Source organism: Chiloscyllium plagiosum, unplaced genomic scaffold (genome assembly GCF_037043375.1).
Source record: "Chiloscyllium plagiosum isolate Xiang-an unplaced genomic scaffold, Cpla_swu_hap1 HiC_scaffold_10, whole genome shotgun sequence".
In the NCBI taxonomy this organism is placed as follows: Eukaryota; Metazoa; Chordata; class Chondrichthyes; order Orectolobiformes; family Hemiscylliidae; genus Chiloscyllium; species Chiloscyllium plagiosum.
The window spans coordinates 21,739,503-21,763,543 of record NW_028270148.1 but is presented as its reverse complement, the minus strand read 5'-3'; the positions used below and the strand labels follow the sequence as shown (position 1 = coordinate 21,763,543).

At 41.0% G+C, this 24,041-nt stretch overlaps 1 protein-coding gene across 2 annotated transcripts in view; it reads left to right on the top strand.

The window, feature by feature from the left end:
• The window catches only part of riox1 (ribosomal oxygenase 1), a 57,660-nt gene extending 34,478 nt beyond the window's left edge, over positions 1 to 23,182 (top strand). For both annotated transcript variants that reach the window (XM_043695491.2, XM_043695490.2), the window contains exons 10-15: positions 4,550 to 4,654; positions 12,314 to 12,458; positions 14,388 to 14,508; positions 17,391 to 17,490; positions 18,247 to 18,333; positions 22,873 to 23,182. In XM_043695491.2, the coding sequence (XP_043551426.1) occupies positions 4,550 to 4,654; positions 12,314 to 12,458; positions 14,388 to 14,508; positions 17,391 to 17,490; positions 18,247 to 18,333; positions 22,873 to 22,947 (633 nt within the window). In that variant the 3' untranslated portion in view covers positions 22,948 to 23,182. The remainder of the gene's footprint in view (positions 1 to 4,549; positions 4,655 to 12,313; positions 12,459 to 14,387; positions 14,509 to 17,390; positions 17,491 to 18,246; positions 18,334 to 22,872) is intronic.
• Positions 23,183 to 24,041: the final 859 nt, after the last annotated feature.

The window sequence follows — 24,041 nt, the reverse complement described above, 5'->3', positions numbered from 1 at the left end:
TGCTGCCTGACCTGCTGTGCTGTTCCAGCATTAAAGTTTCAACTCATAACATTTACAGACAGGTTGATTAAAAAGCCTCTGTGTGCTCTCAATTGTTGTCTGCTGGCTCTAGTTTTGAATGTGTACATCTGTAAGAAAAGATTTGCTGATATGGTGCTGGATCTTATGAACGCGCGCGCACGCGCACACAGCTTTTTGATGGGGTGGTATGGGGATGTCCAAATGCTTGGTTTGTATCTGTGGTACCTCCAGCTTTGTGCCTCCCCATCTTTTTCTCCTGTCCAAAAGGATCAGGACATAACCAGGTGCAGTTGCTAACAATTTTCTTGCTTGTGACCGGCTTCTTTAATGGGGAAGGAAAGAGTTGTGGAGAGTAAGCGATCCCCATGGATTCCATGATAGCAAGATGTGCAAAACATACTCCCAAATTTCAAATCTGAATAATGCTGTCATGGCCCGGTAGAATTGCCAGTTTTTCACTGTACGCTTTCGTACAGTACTTTTACTGTACTGTAACTTCCTGTGAGTGCAAGCTGATAACAGTGTGGGGTGTGACCAGCAGTGGTTCTCCTCAACTAATGAGGTTTAACCATTTGAGAAAGAAACAGGAACAATAAAAAAGGTGGGTTTAATTAGAGTGGGTTATTTCAAGTCAAGGTTTTCCTTTAACAATTATTGTGATGTTCTAGAGGTGTTTAGGCTCCTTGATGGACACCACACTTATCTGCAAGAAGTGTAATAGGTGATTAATGTAGAAATTCAGCAGGTGCTTAGAAATATCAGGGAAGTTAAATGGGACATCCTGTATCTGTGAAGAGGTGATGGAACAATGTAAATTGACCAGCATGTTCTCAAACTTCCCAACTCTCTTTTTCTCTTAATCCCCTGAAATTGCTGACCTACTTGCATATTAATAAGTGTGCATTGTTAACCCAGTTACTTATCCAGCAAGCCTTGATGCTGTACGTCCTCAGATAATTACAAGACATGTAGGTTTTGTTGTTTATTATAAATTTTGCGATATGCTACAGCAGCCTCCAGTGGCAATAGTAAGCTATTGCAAGGCTACTTCCCTTTTTCAAAAGTTAAAAATCACACAACACCAGGTTATAGTCCAATAGGTTTAATTGGAAGCACTAGCTTTCGGAGCGCTGCTCCTTTCACAACTACCTGATGAAGGAGCAGTGCTCTGAAAGCTAGTGCTTCCAATTAAACCTGTTGGACTATAACAGGGTGTTGTGTGATTTTTAACTTTGTACACCCCAGTCCAACACCGGCATCTGCAAATCATCCCTTTTTCCAGATTCTTTGGAGGCTTCGTGAATATTTTTGGGAGATCAAATTCCATAAAGCCCATCTTAAGCTATGATTTAGTGAATGTTTAAATCTTGGTTGTTTTTCTATAATTGTTGCAAATATCCTAGGTTAACAGTAATGCTAAAATGTGCCATAGCTTCTTTTCTCATTGTGGTTATTATTATGCTTATAATAAAAATATTTTACCACTTGAGAGTTTAGATTTTTTTAGAATAAAGTAAAACTTATTCTAGTTTCACTTATGTGAAGGTAACAGTTTTTTAATAGGTAACAAAGGCTGGGAAGTACAGACCAGTCGGTCTTATGTCGGTGCTGGACAAATTGTTGGAGAGGATTCTGAGAAGACAGGATTTATGATTCTTTGGAAAAGCATAGCTTAAATTAGAGATAGCATGTCTTTATGAGGGGCAGGTCATGCCTCTCAAGTCTTATTCAATTATTTGAGGATGTGACAAAACATATTGAAGGTAGAGTAGTGGATGTGGTTTATCTGGATTTTAGCAAGGCATTTGATAAAGTTCCCCATGGTAGACTCATTCAGAAAGTAAAGAGGTATGGGATACAGGGAAATTTGGCTGTCTGGATATAGAATTGGCTGGCCCATAAAAGACAAAGTGTGGTGGTAGTTTGAACGTATTCAAACCTTGATCTCAGTGACCAGTGGTGTTTTGCAGGGACCTCTGCTCTGTGATTTTTATAAATGACTTGGATGAGGAACTGAAAGAGTGGGCTAGTAAGTTTGCCGATGATATGAAGATCGGTGGAGTTGTGGATAGTGTGGAGGGCTGTTGTAGGATGCAACGGGTTTTTAGATTAGATTAGATTGCATTAGATTAGATTACATTACAGTGTGGAAACAGGCCCTTCGGTCCAATAAGCCACACCGACCCGCCGAAGCGCAACCCACCCATACCCCTACATTTACCCATTACCTAACACTACGGGCAATTTAGCATGGCCAATTCACCTGACCTGCACATCTTTGGATTGTGGGAGGAAACCGGAGCACCCGGAGGAAACCCACGCAGACACGGGGAGAATGTGCAAACTCCACACAGTCAGTCGCCTGAGGCGGGAATTGAACCCGGGTCTCGGGCGCTGTGAGGCAGCAGTGCTAACCACTGTGCCACCGTGCCGCCCACTACAGTTATTGACTGGATACAGAGCTGGGCTGATCAGTGGCAGATGGAGTTCAAGCTGGAAAACTGGGAAGTAATTCACTTTGGAAGGTCAAACCTGAATGCAGTTTACAGGGTTAAAGACAGGATTCTTGGCAGTGTGGAGAAATAGAGGGATCTTGGGGTCCACATCGATAGATCCCTCAAAGTTACCACCCAAGTTGATAGGGTTGTTAAGAATGCACATGGTGTGTTGGCTTTCATTAGCGGGGGATTGAGTTTAAGAACCGTGAGGTTATGCTGCAGCTCTATCGAGCCCTGGTTGGACCACTCATGGAGTATTGTGTTCAGTTCTGGTTGCCTCTTTAAAGGAAAGATGTGGAAGTTTTAGAAAGGAGATTTACCAAGATGCTACCTGGACTGGAGGGCATGTCTTATGAAGAAAGGTTGAGGGAGTTAGGGCTTTTCTCATTGGAGTGAAGAAGGATGAGAGGAGACTTGGTAGAGATGTACAAGATGATGAGAGACAGAGTGGATCGCCAAACACTTCTTCCGAGGGCAGTAATAGCTATCTCGAGGGGGCGTAATTTTAAGGTGATTGAAGGAAGGTTTATGGGAGATGTCAGAGGTAGGTTTTTTTACACAGAGAGTGGTGGGTGCGTGGAATGCACTGCCAGCAGTGGTAGTAGAGTCAGATACATTAGGGACATTTAAGTGACTCTTGGACAGGCACATGGATGATGGTAAAATGTAGGGTATGTAGGTTAGTCTGATCTTAGAGTAGGATAAAAGGGTACAACATCAAGGGACAAAGGACCTGTACTGTGCTGTGCTGTACTGTTCCATGTTCTAAACTCACCTAAACAATAATTTCTCGGAAAACATGTGCTTCACTTAAATTCCCAGCAGGATCCTTGTGATGTAGATTGATGGAAAGTTTATACTGCTGACTCTGCACCATGCAGGGAAACCAGGTTAGTCGCCATAATTGAGTTTGACTTCAGCTTAGAAGACTTTGAGGTTTGGTTCCAGAGATCAGTTCCTTCCCAGCAGAGTATCAGGTTTGAAGTTCAGGAGAATATTCACCCCAGCTGAAGAGTTTTAATTTATGAATCCATGTGTCATAACTGAAAAGAGGTTTAGGCCATCAGGACTGAAGTAAGTGATAAAACTATCTCAACACTGCAAGAAGACTAGGAAGAGTCAATTAAGAAAGAAGTTGGAGTTGAGATAGGAGTGATATTTTTCTGGAACTGTATATGTAAAGATGTGGGTGGCACGGTGGCACAGTGGTTAGCACTGTTGCCTCGCAGCGCCAGAGACCCGGGTTCAATTCCCGCCTCAGGCGACTGACTGTGTGGAGTTTGCACGTTCTCCCCGTGTCTGCGTGGGTTTCCTCCGGGTGCTCCGGTTTCCTCCCACAGTCACAAAGATGTGCAGGGTCAGCTAAATTGGCCATACTAAATTGCCCATAGTGTTAGGTAAGGGGTAAATGTAGGGGTATGGGTGGGTTCGCTTCGGCGGGTCGGTGTGGACTTGTTGGGCTGAAGGGCCTGTTTCCACACTGCAATGTAATCTAATCTAAAAAAAATGTTACTGGGATACAGATTGGGGCATTTTTCCGTTTATGTTGAGACTTTCTAAACTGTCTTAGAGGTTTATTTTGTAATAAAGCTTGTATTCTTTTGTGAAAGAACATTGGCAACCCAATGTAAACATGTTCAGTGATCACCCAACTGTAAAATAAAATTAAAATCATGATCTATCAAGCCAAATTTCATTCTTGGGTCTGACCATTTATGTATTGCCATCAGCTGTGATCATTACATCATCTATTCATCAGAACAAGTGTTATCTTGAAAGCAGAGCATATTTGACCTTGATCTTGTTAGATTTCCTGTTAACAGGAAGATTATCTCCAGATGTAATTAACCTATCCAAATACAATGAATGTATGTTATTCATTTTATCCACAATGATAAATAACTCTTTCTTTTGAAGAAATTTGTAAATGTGACCAAGTGGGCTGGTATTGAATGGCACGTTTTCCACCATATCTTAATCTTTTACTTTAAAGTACAATATGCTAAACATATTTATCATTTTTTTTGCAGCTTTTTCCTGGTGCCTTGGACTTGGCTTTAGAAGATGATGTAGAATTCCGTGAGGGTTTGCCTCTTGATTACCTGGATTATATGGGAGTTCAGAACTCTGAAAGGGTAACTATCCGCTTTTGCAATTCTGTGTTTAATGTCTTATCTTCCTTTGGTTTTATAATAGAATTAATGTTATCAGTAAAGCTTACAAGCCAGCACATATTGTCTTTTGACTAATGTAACTTCTCAGACATGGAGGAGGATTTGTGTTTCTCTTTTCCTTATATAATTTTCTTCAGATGTGAACCTGACACTGGCATTACTTATTGATAGTCTTGAGTTGCTCTTGAGATTGAAGAGAAGAATGTAAGAAATCGGGTTAGGGATAAGAGAATAACTAGCGAAACAGTAAGATCCATTAGGGATCAAAGTGACAATTTGTCTATGGAGCTGGAAGACACAACCAAGGTTTTAAATGAGCACTTTGCATCTGTATTCACTGCAGAGAAGGACTGTGGGTGTGAAAATCAAGGATGGGTCTGTGATGTGCTTGGACAAATTAATATTGAGAGAGAAGTGGTATGAGTGGTTTTTAGCAGGTTTGAAAGTAGATGAATAGCCAATCATAGATGAGAGGTTTCTCAGGCTGCTGTGAGAGGCAAGGAATAAGATTGCAGGAGCTCTGACGTTAATTTTCAAATCCTGTCCATCCACATAGTACTATGTTAGGCAATCTCCAGTCCTATTATTTGAGAAGGGTGGGAGGGGTAGACGAGGAAACTACATGCCAGTGAATCTAACATTTGTGATCACTATCGGAAAATATTTGAGGGCAGAATTAATCTTCCCTTGGAGAGACGATTAGTCAAGGATAATTTGCATAGCTTCGTAAAGGAGAGATCCTGTCTAACGAATTTGATTGAAAGTTTTGAGGAGATAACCACTCAGAGGTGAGGGTAGTGCAGTTGATGTAGTGTGTTTGGACTTCAGTAAGGCTTTTGACAAGGGTGGCTCAGTGGTTAGCACTGCTGCCTCACAGCATCAGGGACCCGATTTCAATTCCACCCTTGAACAACTGTGTATGGAGTTTGCACATTCTCCCCATTTCTGTGAGTTTTTTCTGGGTGCTCCTGTTTCTTTCCACAGTCCAAAGATGTGCAGGTTAGGTAGTTTGACCATGTAAAATTGCCCATAGTGTCCACGGATGTGCAGGCTAGGCAAATTAGCCAGGGGAATTACAGGATTACAGGGATAGGATAGGGTGGCAAGTCTGGGTGGAATGATCTTTGGAGGGTCGGTGATGATTAGATGGGCCAAATGGCCTGCTTCCACACAGTGGCTTAGTGGTAGGAAGCATAGAGTGGTAGTCAAAGGGTCTTTTCAGTTTCTTGCTGGTTGCTGTGTACATTAATGATCAAGTCATGAATGTAGAAAGTTTGATCAGTACGTTTGCAGGTGACACGAAAACTGGTGCTGTGGTAAATAGTGAGGAGAGAGCCTTAGGCTACAGGATGATATAAATGGACTGGTCAGATGGGCTGAACAGTGGTAAGTGGAATTTGATCATGAAAAGTGAGGTACAGGAGTACAAGTTGAATGATGGGACCCTAGGATGTGCAGAGGATCAGAGGGACCTTGGTGTGCAGATCCATTGATCCTTGAAGGCGGAAGGACAGCTGGGTAGGGTGGGGGTGAGAAGACTTTTGGAATACTTAACTTTGGTCAAGGCATTGCAAACAAGAGCAAGGAGGTTATTAATGAGCTCTATACAATGTTTATTACGCCACAGTTGGAGTACTGTGTGCAATTCTAGTTGCCACACAGTGGGAACGATCTGATCCCACTAGAGAGGGTGCAGAGGAGATTTGTCAGGGTATTGCCTGGGTTGGAGTGATTTAGCAATGAAGAGAGACTAGGTAGGCTGAAGTTGCTTTCTTTAGAGCAGAGAAGGGGAGGGGTGGATTTGATTGAGATGTATAAAGTTCTGAAGGACATAGGTTTCTCCCTGTCTAACCAGTCTTTCTCCTTAGTAGAGAGGTCAATAATCAAGGGCACAGTTTTACAGTAAGGAGCAGGAGTCTGAGGGGCAATTTGAGGAAAAGATCTTTCACTCAGGGTTGTGTCTATCTGAAACTTGCTGCCTAAAAAGGTTATAGAGGCTGGTAATCTCAACAAACTTAAGAACAATTTAGATGAAGACTTGAAACACCATGATTTGCATGGTGAAAAATGTGATTCAAATAGGTAGATGTTTGATGTCTGGAACAAATATAATGGCAAAGGACCCATTTCCATGTTATAAAATTCAATGATAGATGAGGAAAATCTCTTTCCATTAGCTGGTTAATAAATGATTAGGAGAAACCCAATTTTTCCACAGATTTAAGAATTTTGAGCAAATGTTTCAGGGGGAATGCGAGGAAGAACATTTCTGTACAGTTTGTAGTAATGAGCTGAAGCTAAATGCCCACAAGGCCAGTGGATGTAGAAACAATCAATTTTGAAAGGAAATTGGATAAGCAATCGCAGGACTTTGTTTCTTTTTAATTCACGGAATGTGGGAGTTGCTGGCTAGACCAGCATTTACTGACCATCCTTAATTGCCCTTGAAAAGGTAATGATGAACTGCTTTCTTCAATAACTGCTGTCCTTGTGGTGTGGCTACACTTGCAGTGCTGTTCAGGACTTCATTCCAGGACTTTGACCCAGCAGTGAGTTCTGAGGGTCTGTGGCTTGGAAGGAACTGGCAGGTGGTGGGATTCCCATGTACAGTATCTGCTGCCCTTGTCCCTCTAGCTCGTAGTTATGTGTTTGGAAAATGCTGTCTAAAGAACTTTGATGAGTTATTGCAGTGTATTTTGTAACTAGTACACACTGCTGCCGTTGTGCATTGATGACCGAGAGAGTGAATGTGGAAGATGTTAGATCAAGTGCCAATCAAAGAGGCTGTTTTATCCTGGACATTGTCAAGCTTGTGTGTTGTAGGAGCTGCGCTCCAGCTGGTTAAATGCTGCCTTGATGTCAAGAGCAGTTATCTTCACTTCCCCTTTTGAGTTTGGATCTTTTGCCCCAGTTTGTATTAAGGCTGCAATGGGTTCAGGTGCTGAGTGGTGCTGGTGGAATTCAAATTGAATGTCACTGAGCTGATCTTGTTTTTTAAATGTTGCTTGATTGTCATACACTTTCCATCACTTTGATGATTAAAAGTAGATTGCTGGGCTGATTGTTGGATTTGTCCTGCTTTTTTGTTTGGTCAAGACATCCCAAGGCAAATTTCTACCTTGCTACTTAGTTGTAACTGTATTGAACAGCTTGGCTGGCAGTACATCTAGCTCTGGAGCACAAGTCTTCAGTCAATTTGCTGGAATGTTTTTGGGGCCTTTCTAGTATCCAATGCTTTCAGCTATTTCCTGATATCATATGGAGTGGATCAAATTGGCTGAAGACTTTCATCTGTCATGCTGGGGACCTCTGAAGGAGATAAAGATGCATTATTCATCTGACACTTCTGGATGAAGATGTACTGGATTCACACTTTAGTGAGAATGCAATATTTGTCAAGCTGCCTTCACTGTCTTCTCCAGTGAGTTCCTGGCAAGACTGTAGAGCTTGGATCTGGTTGATTGTAGAATCACTTAGTTGTATTACATGCTGCTTGTGATCCTTGGCATGGAATTAATCTGGTGTTGTAACTTCACCAGTTTGATACCTTATTATTTATGCCTAGTGCTACTCCTGGCATGGCCACACGTATATTCAGTGACCCAGGGTTGATTCCCTGGCTTGGTGGTAACAGAGTGAGGGTTATGTCTGGCCATGAGCTTGCAGGTTGTGGTTAAATATAATTCTGCTGCTACTGATGGCCCACAGTTTCTCATAGATGCCCCAGTCTTGAGTTGCTAGATCAGCAGCTTCATTGCTAGATTTGTTTAAGATCTCCCATTCAACATGGTGGTAGTGCCACACATGACAATGGAGGTATACTCAATCTTTTTACAAAGTTTTTAACCTTTTTTCTGGTAGACAAATTTAAAAAAATTTTTTTGCTTCTAATGGCAGGCTCTGGTTTCATTAAATTTTGACAGGGCCAAAGCACTTTTTTTGTTACCTGTTGTGGCCCCGTGATGGTGCAGTTTCATGAGTCTTAACCAGCTGAGCCTTTTATCATAATTAGATTAGATTCCCGACAGTGAGGAAACAGGCCCTTTAGCCCAACCAGTCCACACTGACCCGCCGAAGAGTAATCCACCCAAACCCATTTCCCTCTGACTAATGCACCTAACACTATGGGCAATTTAGTATGGCCAATCCACCTGACCTGCACATCTTTGGACTGTGGGAGGAAGCCGGAGCACCTGGAGGAAACCCAAGCAGACACAGGGAGAATGTGCAAACTCCACACAGTGAGTCACCCAAGGCTGGAATTGAACCTGGGTCCCGGACCCTGTGAGGCAGCAGTGCTCACCACTTAGCATTTTACATGCCCTTATTATATGCTGATTTATAACCTTTCCCACAGCGCAGCTATTATTTGGGGGCCTATACACTACTCCTACCAATTTCTTCTTTCTTTTGCTCATTTCTTACCTCAACCAAAATTGATGCTACATCAGCCAAGCCTAGATCATCTCTCAACTGTCCTCATTTCATCTCTTATTAACAATGCTACCCCGCCACTTGTTCCTTCCCTCCTGTCTCTCTGAAAGGTCAACTATCCCTGAATGTTATGTTCCCTGTACTCTGTGCAATCATGCCTCTGTAACAGCCTTGAGATCACATCCATTTACCCCAATTTGTACCGTCGGTTTGTCTCCCCTATTCCGAATGTTTCGTGCACTGAGACACAAAGCCTTTAAACTGACATTTTTGACAGTTTTAATCATCCTGACTTTTCTCTGTACTGTGGAAATCTCACCCTTGTCGATTGACTTTGGATTTTACTGTTCTCTCATCCATTACTCTTTGTTTCTCTTTCCTTTGTCACCTTGCTTAGGTTCCCATTCCCTAGCATTTAGTTCAAACCCACCCAACCTCAGTTGCATGGACCTGCCCTATGACATCCATCCTGGTCCTGCCTAGGTTAAGCTGCCTTTCTTGTACTGGTCCCACCTCCCCCAGAGTCAGTCCCAGGAATCTGAAAACTTTTCCATGCACCATCTTTCTAGTCCTACTATTTCTATACCTAGCACATGGCATTCATAGTAATCCCAAAATCACTATCTTTGAGGTCCTTTTCAACTTACTGCCTAACTCCTATCTTCAGCTTTTAGGGCCTCATCCCTTTTTTCAAACCAGTGTTGTTTGCATCAATGTATACCACAGCCACTGGAATAACCCCCTCCTTCTAGAATGTTCTGTTAGGTGATCTGAGGCATCCTTGACCTTAGCATCAGGAAGGCAGCATACCATCCTGGAACCTTGTTTGTGGCCACAGAAACCCTTACAACTGAATCCCCGAAGACTAGTGCATTCTCACACTTTCTCCTCCTGTCCCGTGCAGTGGAGCCAGTGTCTCAACTGTATCCAAAGTGGTCTATCTTTTTCTCAGGGGAATAGCCTGCACTGCCTGCCTGGTCCACTTGCATTGTTGGGTGGTCACCCATTCCCTTCCTATCTGTGGAGTCTTAACCTGAGGAGTGACCAGCCCACCATACTCAGCTTCATGATTCTCCACAGTGTCCCTAAAAACTGCTCCAACTCCAAAACCCAGGTTTCCAGGAGTTGCAGCTGGAGACACTTCCTGCGGACGGTTTTCCAGCTAAGCTCAAGTGTAAGCTCCGAGTTCCGAGTCATCAGAGAATTTCGAGATCATCACTGGATCGTGATTGGACATTGGAGGATGATCAGTTGGTGAACCTTCTCACAATGGTTTCGGCCTAACACCAATTCAGGATAAAGCCAACCAAAAGCTATAACCTTAGCAAGCACCTGCACCCAGGCCAGGTGGTGTCCAGAACACGGACAGGGTGACTGTGAAGAAGATGGAAGAAGGCACGCGGTTGTTTGGACCTTTTCCCAGAAGAGGCTGATGTATCATTGTTGAACAGCTGCCTATACATGCTCCAGGCACACAGAGACAAACAGTACCTGTGCCTGAAGGACCATCAACTCGTTAAAGGACACACTTCAGGCTGCCCGAAACCTGTTGGTCCTCCAGAGCAAAGAGGTGACCGCGATCCAGTGTTGAAGACTGACACATTCCAAGGTCCAAGACTATGTGCTGAGGGATGCACTAAAGTTTGTGACAGCTGCTGCCAAGGTGCAGTGGGGGAAAGACCACCGTCTAAGGTCTTTTGGCCAAAGTACAATGGGGGTCTGTTCAGTTATTGGACCTTCCCAGTGTCTCAAATATATGTAAGTAGTATTTTGCATAAGTAAGAAATGCCTTGGGTTTGTTTGTTCAAACTCCAATGTTTATTTATTCTCCATATGCAAAGGCTGTTCAAAACCAAACTGCTTTCATGACTGTGTATGTATACAAAGATTTTTTATGAATAAAGTACATTTTTGAAGTGTGTATTCATTGGTGCTGGGTGGGACTGTTTAAACAGAGCCTTTTAAATTATGAAAGGAGTAGAGATGAACTTGTGAAAGGCTACTTCCATAGTTCAGAACAAGGGCAATAACGTTAATACAAAGTCGAGATAAGGAAGAGCTGGGTCCATAAATCTCTCCCCTGCCTTTGTTATCTCCTCCAATCCTCCCTGCTTTTTCCCATAGGGGTGTGGGGGGCCGGGGGGGGGGATATTCTGCAGGTCAGGAAGAAAACTAAACAGCAGTGGATCAGCTATTGATTGCAATAGCAAGAAAAACTAGAAGAGGAGTGAGCAGCCTCCGTGCTCTCCTTATTTTTGCAGCCCTCCTCCTCCCCCCCATATTAACCATCCCTTATAGTTATCGCTGTGTTCCCCCATCTTCTAGTTCTGACTAGCTTCATGTGGTCCTGTTCGTCCACTTTACCATCGTGTATAGAACCTTCCAGTCTCTTGTCCTACCCCTCCAACTGCCTCTTTCTTTCTTTGCTCCTCTTTCTTTGCTACCTAATTTCTCGCCTTCAAAAGCCCCCTTAAGACCCTCCTTGTCAACTACATGTTGAGCCATTTCCCCCCAGCTGTCTCTCCTAATTCTGATTGGCTCTGACATTCTGCAACTTTTGAGGGATTGCTCTCAAAAAGTAGCTTTTGGGAGAATGGTGAGTGTGGACCTTGAGAGGGCAGTATTTAGAAAAACACTATACGATGCAGGAAAAAAAGCAGGGAAATGGGATTTCAACTAACTCTAACTGTGTTGCGTGGTTTCTGTAAAGCCAACTCAACAAATCTACAGAAATAATCGGCAGATGACAATGAAAATTTAACAAATACACCTTGTGCTTCAGATCACACAGAATTCTGTAATTTTACAGAGACTCTCAAATAGAAGATAGGTATAAATGACAAGAATGAGTTAGAAAGAGAGGGGGGGAGAGATCTGGCCTTGAGTAGGTGGAGACCAAAGGCAGATCTCAGTCTAAATATCTCTGTAAGATGACCAATTCTCTATCTATCCACACCCACTAAGCTATCAGTTACATTTGTGGCTACTGTTGAACATAAAAGACAATGCCAAATTTACAAATTCCAATCTGAAGTGCCTTTTTGACATTCACTGTGCACTTATTTTGCATATATTCTTTTATAGAGGTGTTGCTTTTGCATTGGTCATGTGTGTTTTACTGATGTAGGTCTGTGTTTCAAATACTGCAACTGCAAACACTTGCTGCATCTGAATTTTCTTTTTCAGGAAGATGATCCACGGAGGGAATCATTTAATAAAAAGGTTTATAATTTAATGAGAAAGTTACTCAAATATGCACCAATTGATGCAGCTGTTGATCAGAAAGCCAAAGATTTTATTCATGACTGCTTACCCCCTGTACTTACAAAAGGTATTTTGTTTACTTTATTAATTGATGCATTTTCTTGGGGTTTGGGGTATTTGGGTTATTTGAGATTTCTGAGTGGTCACCTCTGTCTTTTTGGGAGTTGATCAAGTCTGGGTAAAGATCCTAATTTCATAGAGTTTAAGAAGACTTTTTATCAAAGCATCATGTCTTGCACTGATCAGGATAGTTAGCAAGAAAATATTAATTTAAACAAAATAAAATGTATGCTCTGAAAGCAGAATGCTTATTGTTTAAAATGTGAATTCTGATTGGTAGAGATGCCTCCATGGCGAGAGTCTCATTAACTGGCACAAACAGTTAATTATCAAACTTTATTTAAACTTTCAATTGAGCAAATTGACTCTGGTTAGTCAAGGCATTACCCTGAGAAATAAAGCAGAGAATGGCTGCCAGCTATTTTATTGAATTTAAACAAGCGCAATGTGTGTGCAAAGTCTTTTTGTCAACAAAGAGCAGGGCCCTGTATTTAATAATTGTAGTGTCCATGCGTTCAGGTAACCAGACAGCAAGACCAGTGGACAATCCCAAATTGTTTGTCAGCGTGATTCTTAACATACTGTACTGTGATTTGATTTAATTTAATTTATTATTGTCACATATAGCAAGATACAACGACAAGTATTGTTTTGCGTGCTAACTAGACAGATCATGCCTTACACAAGTATGTCAGGGTAATAGAAAATAATGCAGAATATAGTATTACTCTGGGTTACTTAGCAAATGTTGTCCAATTAATGTTGGACACTGTCGTGAATTTTCTAAGCGCAGGCTGGTTAAATACACACAGTACCTTGCTTGTTGTGAAAAGCCATGGAACTGTGCTCTTTGGTATAATCTACCAGTCTTTGAGACATATAGCTACATATTTGGCATCACATCCAACGCTGATATTCATATACCACATCTTTAATTTGTTTGATAGGCAGAATATCTTTTTGGCTGTTAGTGGTAAATGACAGGCATGTTACGGCTTAGTGGCAGTGTGAAATAGCTAGTTTCACCTGTTGCTCAAATGTTTTGAGATATCTTGCTCTTCCAGGGTAGCCTGACATATGACTGAGCACTTTTCATGTTTAAAAATGAGTTTGAATAATTTACAGTGAGGAATTATCTCATTAGAATAGCCGTGATACTGCAGAATGGTTTTGATGCACCACATTTCATTATAAAGTTTGCATAGAAAACAAATGGCACAAAGCCTTATTTACAAGCTTGCTAATCAAGTGATAGCCAATGGTGGAAGCAGCAAACCATCCGTATGGTGGCAGAAGAACTAAGACCCTGAGGGACAAAAGCTGCTTACAGGAGGAGGTCCTTTTGTAAAGAGGATTTGTGTTTTCTTTAAGGACACATGAGGAAGTCAGCAGGAGCTATTTTGCTCATAAAAATTGAAAACAGGAGACTCTTATGAGCAACTAGAAAAAAGTGCAAGATTGTGAGGCATAGGGAGGTTAGCAGAGGACCTGCACTTGAGCAGATTACTACTGCATCTTCATGAACTGCAAGAGAGCAATAATCAAAATGTTAATCTTCTTCTCATGCGAGAAGGCAGGAGAATGGGTTTGAGAAACATACCAGCCATGATTGAATGGCAGAGCAGATGCAATAGGCCAAATGGCCTAATTTTGCTCTTCTGGACTAATATAGAGCACTCCATTGATAACCTTTCTTTATCAACAATTACACATTATCATACGGTTTCTCTTTTCTCCGTAATCTTTCCTCTTGCCCCAGCTCCTGATGGAACTGCCTTAACTGACATGGTACCAACAGAAGGAATTTCCATCAGGTGATCGACTTTGATTAAAGATCTGACTGTTTCATTTTAACTTGAAATGGCATCTAATATTTTGTATACAATCAAAACTGTACCTTCCTGGTATTAAATATAATTGCATTTTTCACTTCTAGAGGAATTAGCGTGCACTGTGTATAGTGCACCAGCTCGATGGAGAGATGGTGGGCCACGCAATGTTGTTCTACAGATTCGAGGAAGTACCCGGATACGAATGCTTCGCAGTAATATTGCTAGGTCTCTTATTTCTACTTTTCCTGTACAGTGTTTCAGAATAATATCAATGTGAAATCTCATCAAATGTGCTTTTTATGAATTTGACTTAACGTGTACTTTCAGTTCATTTGCAAATAATAAATAATAATGCTGTATGTCCTACTGAAAAAAAAGAGCAAGTTTGACACCAGCTTATACATCCCTATTCAAAACGTTCTGACAGGAAGTACTAACCTTCCAATACATTCCTTCCAATTTGGTTTGATCAAACATTTTCAATAAAATAGAAGTATAATAGACAATCATGACTCAGCAAAGAATGGGTCTGTGTTAAAAATATTAAACATTATTTGCTGACAGCTGTGCTGATCAGAACATGGAGTGTTTCCATGACAGTTCTTGAAGAGAGCAGGGGAGTTCTTGCAGGCATCCTGGTAAATGTTGATCTTTTGGCCAACACTGTTGAATCAATACCTAGTCAATTGTCCATGGGACCTTGCCATACACACACTGGTGCCGTGGGTCACTCTTTTATAGCTGTGACTTTACCTTAGAACAGATGTGATTGTCCCAGACATTCTTTGGTATGGCTTAAATGACATTTTACAAGTAGCTGAAAACGGGAACATCATTTACTAGAAAGTACTTCCCTTGCAAAATTTCTTAGCCCTTTTTTAATTTATTCAAAATTGTCTTTTGAAATCACTAAGAATCTGAGTATTATCTTTTGTGATCATCTTCATTCATATCATATCTTTAACAAAAAAGCTTTAGAGTTTTCTGTCTGCACACCAATGACTGTTTGCTCACTAACCATTGGATGGTATCTTGAAACTGGGTCTTTTACCAATGTAACTGATTTGTGATTTCCGTCCAAGTGGAGATGTGCACTGCTGAAGATTTCTCAGAATGGAAAACCATTTTCCTAAGTTATCAAATGACATGGGAGTGTGGACTTGACTGAATGTCGACCCCATAAAGAATATTCATTCATACTTGCATATGGCCCAAAATAGGAAAGCTAAGACACTTCACCTGGGGTGTAATAAAACAAAACTTCATGCTGAGTCAAAGAAGGTAATATTAAGACAAATGGTTAAAGAAATAGGCACCAAGACAAGAGAGGAAGTGAGAGAGATGCAGAAGTCAAGGGAAGCATTTCCAGAATCTTAAGCTACCAAAAATACAGTTGTCTGTGGTGGGTCAAAGAAAGTTCAGAGGGCTGGGTGGAAAAGAGAAATAATGAATAAGAAGCCAGAATTTCAGGGATTTACAAGTCCATTACATACAGTACGACTGGGGTTATTGCTAGTCGTTGATAGCTTTAGAGGCTCAGCCTCTAACACATTGGAAGCTGGATTAGAAAAGAGAGTTTAAAATATTGCCTGTTCTATAGAGCGGCACGGTGGCTCAGTGGTTAGCCTCACAGCACCAGGGTCCCAGGTTCGATTCCAGCCTCAGGCGACTGTCTGTGTGGAGTGTGCATGTTCTCCCCGTGTCTGCGTGGGTTTCCTCCGGGTGCTCCAGTTTCCTTCCACAATCCAAAGATGTGCAGGTCAGGTAAATTGGCCATGCTAAATTGCCCATTAGTGTTAGGAGGGAAATGGTTCTGGATGGGTTACTCTTTGGAGGGTCGGTATGGACTGGTTGGGCCGAAGGGCCTGTTTCCACACTGTAAGGAATGTAATGTAATCTAATCTAATTTATAACACTGCTGTTTCTGTCAGCAATCAAACAGCATAAAAGCCACTAGCCCAAACTATTCCTCTGTTCAGTTATAATTAAATACTACACCTATAATGTTAAGATTTCCTTCTCTACTTGATGTTTATAAGCCAGGCTTATAAATTTTTCTTTAATGTTTCATTAATTTTCCTTCTGGTAAAACATAGATTGGGAGAACATGTTGACGTCTGGAACTAAGAGTCATAACCATTTCTGATATTATTATGTAGGATTGTTGTCCTGAAGTAGGCAAAAAAAACTTTTTCAGTGTGAAATTAATGCAGTCATTCAAAAATACAAACTCTTAAGCTGAAAGGTTTCTCCACTTGTTTATATATTTGTCCTATAAACCCCAGTAGAAGTTCTACTTTTAAAATAAGCAATAATGAAATAAAAGAGCTCGATGAATTGCCAAATTGTTCTGTGACCTTTCAGAACTGACCTACTCCAGACTTGCCTTCCTCTGTTTGTTCTCATGCTCGCTCTCTCTTCCTGCATTGCAGCAGGAAACTAGGCTTGCTCTTTCTGGCAGGTGCTTGTCTGTCTTTCCCAGTCTATGTTAAGATTAAAAACCTCCATTAATGCTACTCTGCCTTCACTGCATAGTTGTCTTAATTTCAGCATTTGTCCAATTTAGCACATCTGAGCTGCTACGAGATGTGGTCTCACCAAGGCCCTGTACAGCTGCAGTAATACTTAGCCATTTTTGTATTGCAATAAAAGCCAACATTTCTGCAGCTTCCTACTGTCGTCTTCTGTCCTTGAATGAAATGGTTACATTAGCAATTTTCCAATCTGCTGAGTATCTTCCAGAAAGTAAGAAATTTTGGAAAATTCCTCCACAATTTCTGCAGCTATTTCTTTTAGGACCCTGCGGGTCATCTGGTCCCGGAGACATTTCATGTTTCAGCGCATTTAGCTATTACTAGAAATAGGTATAGTTTCATGTTGCACCAGAAATATCTGTCAGCAGTAGGGAGAGCGATATCAGAAGTCACACGACACCAGGTTATAGTGCAACAGGTTTATTTGAAATCACAAGCTTCCAGAGTGCTGCTCTTTCATCAGGTGAAGTTCTAGCTGTCATAATTAAAAGCATTCTATTATTTATCCCCAACTCATAATCCTTTGATGTGACCCGAATGCTAACTGATATGATTGTATGTTTTGCTCGGTAGATTATGTGGTGAGAATGGCAGCATATTGCTGTACTACACAATAGAAAATTCCAGAGATTATCACAAGGAAGAAGAAAAATGCATAGAAATTGATCCAGAGGTAAGATAAATTGTACAGATTGATCATAAATTAGTTTACCATAATATGTTTTTTAAAAAGCTCATTTTCATGGAAATTTTCTTTCAAAATTTCCTCGTCACTACAGAATGACTAGGAAATGATTGCTGGAGTCATTTACTAGTTTGCTTTAATTTCAGCAAGTTTTGAGAAGATTTGTAGCTCAGGTTGGGGTTTTGGATGTAGGTTTGCTCGCTGAGCTGAAAGGTTCATTTTCAAGCATTTCATTACCTACTAGGTAACATCTTCAGTGGGCCTCAGGCGAAGCAATGCTGAAAATTCCTACTTTCTATTTATATGTTTGGGTTTCTTTGGGTTGGTGATGTCGTTTCTTGTGGTGATGTTATTTATTGTGGTGAAGTCACTTCCTGTTCCTTTTCTCAGGGGTGGTAAATGGGGTCTAACTTGATGTTTGTTGATAGACAAACTCTATTAACAAACACATCGAGTTCGACCCTATCTACCACCCCCTGAGAAAAGGAACAGGAAGTGACTTCACCACAGAAAATAACATCACCACAGGAAATGACATCACCAACCCAAACCTATAAATAGAAAGCAGGAATTTTCAGGATTGCTTCGCCCGAGGTCCATTCAAGATGTTACCTAGTAGGGTAACGAAACGTCTGGAAATGAACCTTCCTGCTTTAATTTTCTCTAGGCAGTATGTCAAAAGTGCATACAGAACTAATGAATAAAAATGTTACTGCAAAAAAAATTGTTATATTTCTCTTGCAGCTTGCTGATGGGGTAGAGCTCCTGCTTTGTTCATACCCACAATATGTAAAAGTTGATAGTCTTCCAGCTGGAAGTCTGGATGACAAGGTATGACATTTTTCGAATATGGTAGAGATCAAACCTAGAAATAATTTGCTTGTATAATCTGTGTTAAGGTCCCTGATTTTAAACTGCAATGACTCCATCTGTGTTACAATAAGGAAGTGGGTTGGGATTTATGTAGAATTATATTGAATGTGTAAGACAGAAACAGCTCAACCAACCAGGCCAATGTTTATACTTTACTTTGAAACCAACCTTTCAAACTTCCTCAGCATAGCCTTCTATTCTTTATTTGCTTGTCTAACTTTCCCTTGGACACAAGTCCTGTATTTTCTTTACTCTCTGGAAGTAAGTTTTTTTTCCAAATGCCCCATTTAGTTTGTTTTATCTTGTGTTGATGCCTCTGATTTTACTGCTTCCACAAAAACTCTCCTCTTCTCTTTCTCTGTCTCTCTCTCTCTCACACATATGTACACGCACTTACTTTCTCACCTCTCTTTCTGTCTCATCTTCTTCTCCCTACTAATATTAGAATGTTTTATCATTTTAAAGTCCTCTACCATGTCATCCCGCAACTTTCTTTCTGAACCACTTTCTGTTCGTTCTCAATGTGTACAACTTTTCAGTTTGGTATCACCCCAGTAATTCTGTTTGATAGCTGGTCAGTGGCTTTATTGTCTTTTTAAATAATACAGCAACCAGAACAGTGTCCAAGTGTCGTCTAATCAAGATTCAGAACAAGTCTGTTAAACTTTTCTACTTTTTAAACTGCCCCTCTAGAAATAAATGGCCTCTCTTTGTACTGTTTGGTTTGGTTTGGTTTTGTTAGAACTTTTCTAAACTGTCTCAATTTTGTGATTTGTGTGTTTGTACTCCTTGAACTTTTCACTGCTCTGCTCCGTTTAGATTTTTCATTTTCCAAGTGTGATGTAACTTTTTTTTACACTAGAGTATTTGGAAGGGATCATCATCTCCTGAGAAAGAGAGTAAATGTGAATAGGAAATGTTGGGTCATTGAAGGCTTTTGACCTGAAAAGTTAACTCATTCTCTAACCATTAATGCTGCCTGATCTACTGACTATCTGCAGCATTTTGTTTCCAGCATCCAAAGTATTTTGTTTCTAAGTGGCAATACATAGTTCCATTTACAGAGCTAGCACGTATATAATGGATCTTTTCCTAACTCGATGATCAAATTTGGCACAGTGATAAGATGGAAGGAGCCATCAAGGTCCTGTCACTAGCTGCTCACTGCTGCTCGAAAACGTACTCAGTTAACGAGGATAGGATCTGAATGGACTGTGATCATTTGAAGTGGAAAAGCTTGCCCAGACTCCCATCTCTTGTTTCACTCCAGCAAAGTCGGCCATGTCACTACACAGGAGATGGTGTCACTATTTCACCAAGGTTATGGGAGAGCTGAGAGAGAAAATAGAGATAACTGAATGATGTGAAGAACATAAATGGTTAAGGAACATTTGTATTAAAGTAGACCAGTGCCACTACATAATAAATGTTTTCCCCAACCAGGGGACATTTTTTTGCAGAGTTGATTACTCATTTATTGCTCATCCCTAATTGCCCAGAGGGCAGTTAAGAGTCAACCGAATTGCTGTGGGTCTGAAGTCACATGTAGGTCAGACCAGGTAAGGATGCCAGTTTCCCTGGCATTAGTGAGCCAGATGGGTTTTACTGACAATCAACAAGGGTTTCTTAATTCCAGACGTTTTTTATTGAATTCCAATTCCACCATATCCCCCGTAGCGGGATTTGAACCCAAGTCCCCAGAGCATCACCTGGATTAACAGTCCAGCAATAAGACTACTGGGCCATCGCCTCCCACACTGTTTTATAAATGATTCCAGGTGTATGAAAAGTCTAGAGAATGTTAAGTGACGATTTAAGAGGCATTCAACACTTTCGAAGATTTAGATAAACTAAATTCCAAAACTTTTTCCAGTAGAAGACTGAAATTAGAACTCAAAACTGGTTGAATTCTAAAAGGACATAGCTGCTAGACTAGGTCTGTGGCAGATGGTGAAGGAACCAACAAGAGGGAAAAGCATACTTGATTTCGTCCTTACCAATCTGCCGGCTGCAGAATTGTCTGTCCTTGATAATATTGGTAAGAGTGACCACCACAGAGTTTGTGTGGAGATGAAGTCCTGCTTACAGACTGTGTTACCTTCCATCGAGTTGTGTTACATGCTAAATGGGACAGACTTTAAACAGATCTAACAGCTCAAGACTGGGTATCCATGAAGCACTGTGGGCCATCAACAGCAGCAGAATTGTACTGTAGCACAATTTGCAAACTCATTGCCCACATATTCCACCGCTCAAATGTTACCATCAACGCTGGTTCAATGGAGAGTGCAGGCATGGATATGCCAGGACCATATCTAAAAATGAAGTGTCAACTGGTGAATGCACTAAACGGGACTACTAGCATACCAATCAGGCTCTTTGGCTCAATGGTATCTCAAACATCTATACACTAAGCCATCAGGGGAGCAGTTAAAATTGTTCCTATTCAACCTAACAACTTATTGAAGCTATGATGATTGTCACAAACAAAAATACTTTATTCCCTGTAAGAGGTGTCTCATTTATAATCCTCAGAGCGAGTGTCCCAATGTCAAATGTGCCCAGTAGCATGTGTTTTTGTGAGTTGTAATAAAATGATTTACTCTCACTCTATCCTGTAGATAATGTAGTTTCACTCTCACTCATTTGTCACAAAGATTAGATACAGATGCAGGTATTATATAGTTCAGTCCCTCATATCCAGCAGGTACCTTTAGTTGGTTTAATGCTTTAAGGTTAAAGCGAGGGTCATGTAAAGGATTTTCAGCAAGCTGTTACTTAGAGACATAAAGATGTCCTAAATTAATATAGTCCTATTTGCCAGCACATGGCCCATATTCCTATAAACCCTTCCAATTCATATATCTATCCACATGCCTTTTAAATGTTGTAATTGTACCAGCCTCCACCACTTCCTCTGGCAGCTCATTCCATACACGCACCACCCTCTGAGTGAAAACGTTGCCCCTTCGGTCTCATTTATATCTTTTCCCTCTCCCCCTAAACCTATGCCATCTAGTTCTGGACTCCCCCCAAACCAGGGAAAAGACCTTATCTATTAACCCCATCCATTGCCCCTCATGATTTTATAAACTTCTATAAGGTCACCCCTCAGCCTCTGACACTCCAGGGAAAACAGCCCCAGCCAATTCACACTCTCCCTCTAGCTCAAACTCTCCAACCCTTTCAAGTTTCACAACATTTTTCCTATAGGAGGGAGACTAGAATTGCACACAATAGTCCAAAAATGGCCTAACCAATGTCCTGTACAGTCGCAATATGACCTCCCAACTCCTAAACCCATTGCTCTGATCCCGGCATGGTGGCACAGTGGTTAGCACTGCTGCCTCACAGCACCAGATACTTGGGTTCAATTCCCGCCTTATGCAACTGTCTATATGGAGTTTGCACATTCTCCCAGTGTCTGCGCGGTTTCCTCCGGGTGCTCCGGTTTCCTCCCACAGTCCAAAAATGTGCAGATTAGGTGAATTGGCCATGCTAAATTGCCTGTAGTGTTTGGTGAACAGGTAAATGTAGGGGAATGGGTCTGGGTGGGTTGCTTTTCGGAGGGTCGGTGTGGACTTGTTGGGCCAAAAGGCCTGTTTCCATGCTGTAAGTAATCTAATCTAAAGGAGAGCATACTAAACGCCTTCTTTACTGTCCCATCTACCTGAGACTCCACTTTCACGGAACTAAGAACCTGCACTCCAAGGTCTCTTTGTTCAGCAACACTCACCAGGACTTTACCATTAGGTGCATAAGTCCTGCCCTGATTTGCCTTTCCAAAATGCAACACCTCACATTTATCTAAGTTAAACTCCATCTGTTGCTCCTCGGCCCATTGGCTCATCTGATCCCACTTATAGAATAATGCTGTTTTAATGCAGTTTTATTTTGTGGTGTAAAACCTTTTTTGCAAGAATTGTATTTTTGCATAGGAAACCTTTTTTACTAGGAGTGCACATTGTTTTCATTAATGCAGGCAACACTGATCACATAACTAATTTTAGCTAACTCAAGTTGATATTTATATTCTGTAAACAAACATTGCACAATGCAAAATTTTCAATGAAATTATGAAATAAGTAATTTTCTGTCAGTATATTATTTTCACTCTCCTCCTCTTAAAATTGCTGACTTTGTGGGGCAGTGAGGGTAGAGGCAGAATTATTTGTACAGATGCTGTTTGCCTTCAAACCTACAGAGTGTAGCCCCATCCTCTGTCAATAACCACCAATCCTTGGTCAATAACCACCAATCCTTCTAGCCCAAATAGCACAATCAAATGGGAACCCATGCTATTGCAATAATGTTATTGTCATAAGGCAGATACCTTTGCACTGCCCAAGGCTTCGCGTAAACAGTGTTAGTGTTTAATGTGAGTGCTGTTTGTTGGGTAAACTCCTGAGTCATCAGATAATAAGTGATCTTTTATAAACAAAAAGGCTGGAAAATCTTCCTAACTGTGCAGCCTTTGTGCTTTCCTTCTTTCCACAGATTTCCTTAGCGGCTGCCTTGTACGAGAAGGGTCTGTTGATGACTGAATATCCACTGCTGCCTAAGAGGGACTAATCTTTTAGTAGGAGATGGACGTTTCAAAAGAGTTTCATATCCAATTATAATCTATTACAAATTAGCATATAATTGTTCACTGTACAAAATACATTTAATTTAGATTTGATTTAAATAGTTTTTTTTCATTCTGGCTAGTCTTAAAAGTTGCCCCTTTTTTAAGGTAATAACTGGATACTTGTATCAAAAGATGAACCAAGATCATACTGAGGAATGAATGCCTTGTTAACTGTAATGGCTGTGTATTCAATGATTTGTGTCTTTACCCTACCCTGAAGCATTCTGTGTACGTTGCCAAATTTTCTAAGTGCATGTATAGCAAAACATTTAGATTTAGTTAAGTGCTCAACATGCAGATGAGGATTTAAGTTATAGCTTTTATAGTTAATACCACAATGTGAGGGGGGTGACAGTGCTCTGAAAAAATAACTATTAAAACAAATTATTAACCCTGATAGCTCAGCTTCAACCTTGCGTGGATGGGGGAGAAGAATGATCAGTACGTTTAAAAAAAAGCATACAATTTTTTGAAACTTTGCACATCCTATATTTGAAGGGATCTGGGCAAGGATCTAAGACTATTTGGTTAACGCTTTCAAACAGCCAGCAACAATCACGACAGACCAAATGACTGATACTTTGATGTAAGTTGATACAAGCTCAGTTTTTGAATTGGATTTATAAGCTGTATCACTAAGAACCACGAGAATAGAACATAGAAAAATACAGCGCAGTACAGGCCCTTTGGCCCTCGATGTTGCGCCGATCCAAGCCCACCTAACCTACACTAGCCCACTATCCTCCATATGCCTATCCAATGCCCGTTTAAATGCCCATAAAGAGGGAGAGTCCACCACTGCTACTGGCAGGGCATTCCATGAACTCACGACTCGCTGAGTAAAGAACCTACCCCTAACATCTGTCCTATATCTACTACCCCTTAATTTAAAGCTATGCCCCCTCGTAATAGTTGACTCCATACGTGGAAAAAGGTTCTCATGGTCAACCCTATCTAAACCCCTAATCATCTTGTACATCTCTATCAAGTCACCCCTAAACCTTCTTTTCTCTAATGAAAACAGCCCCAAGTGCCT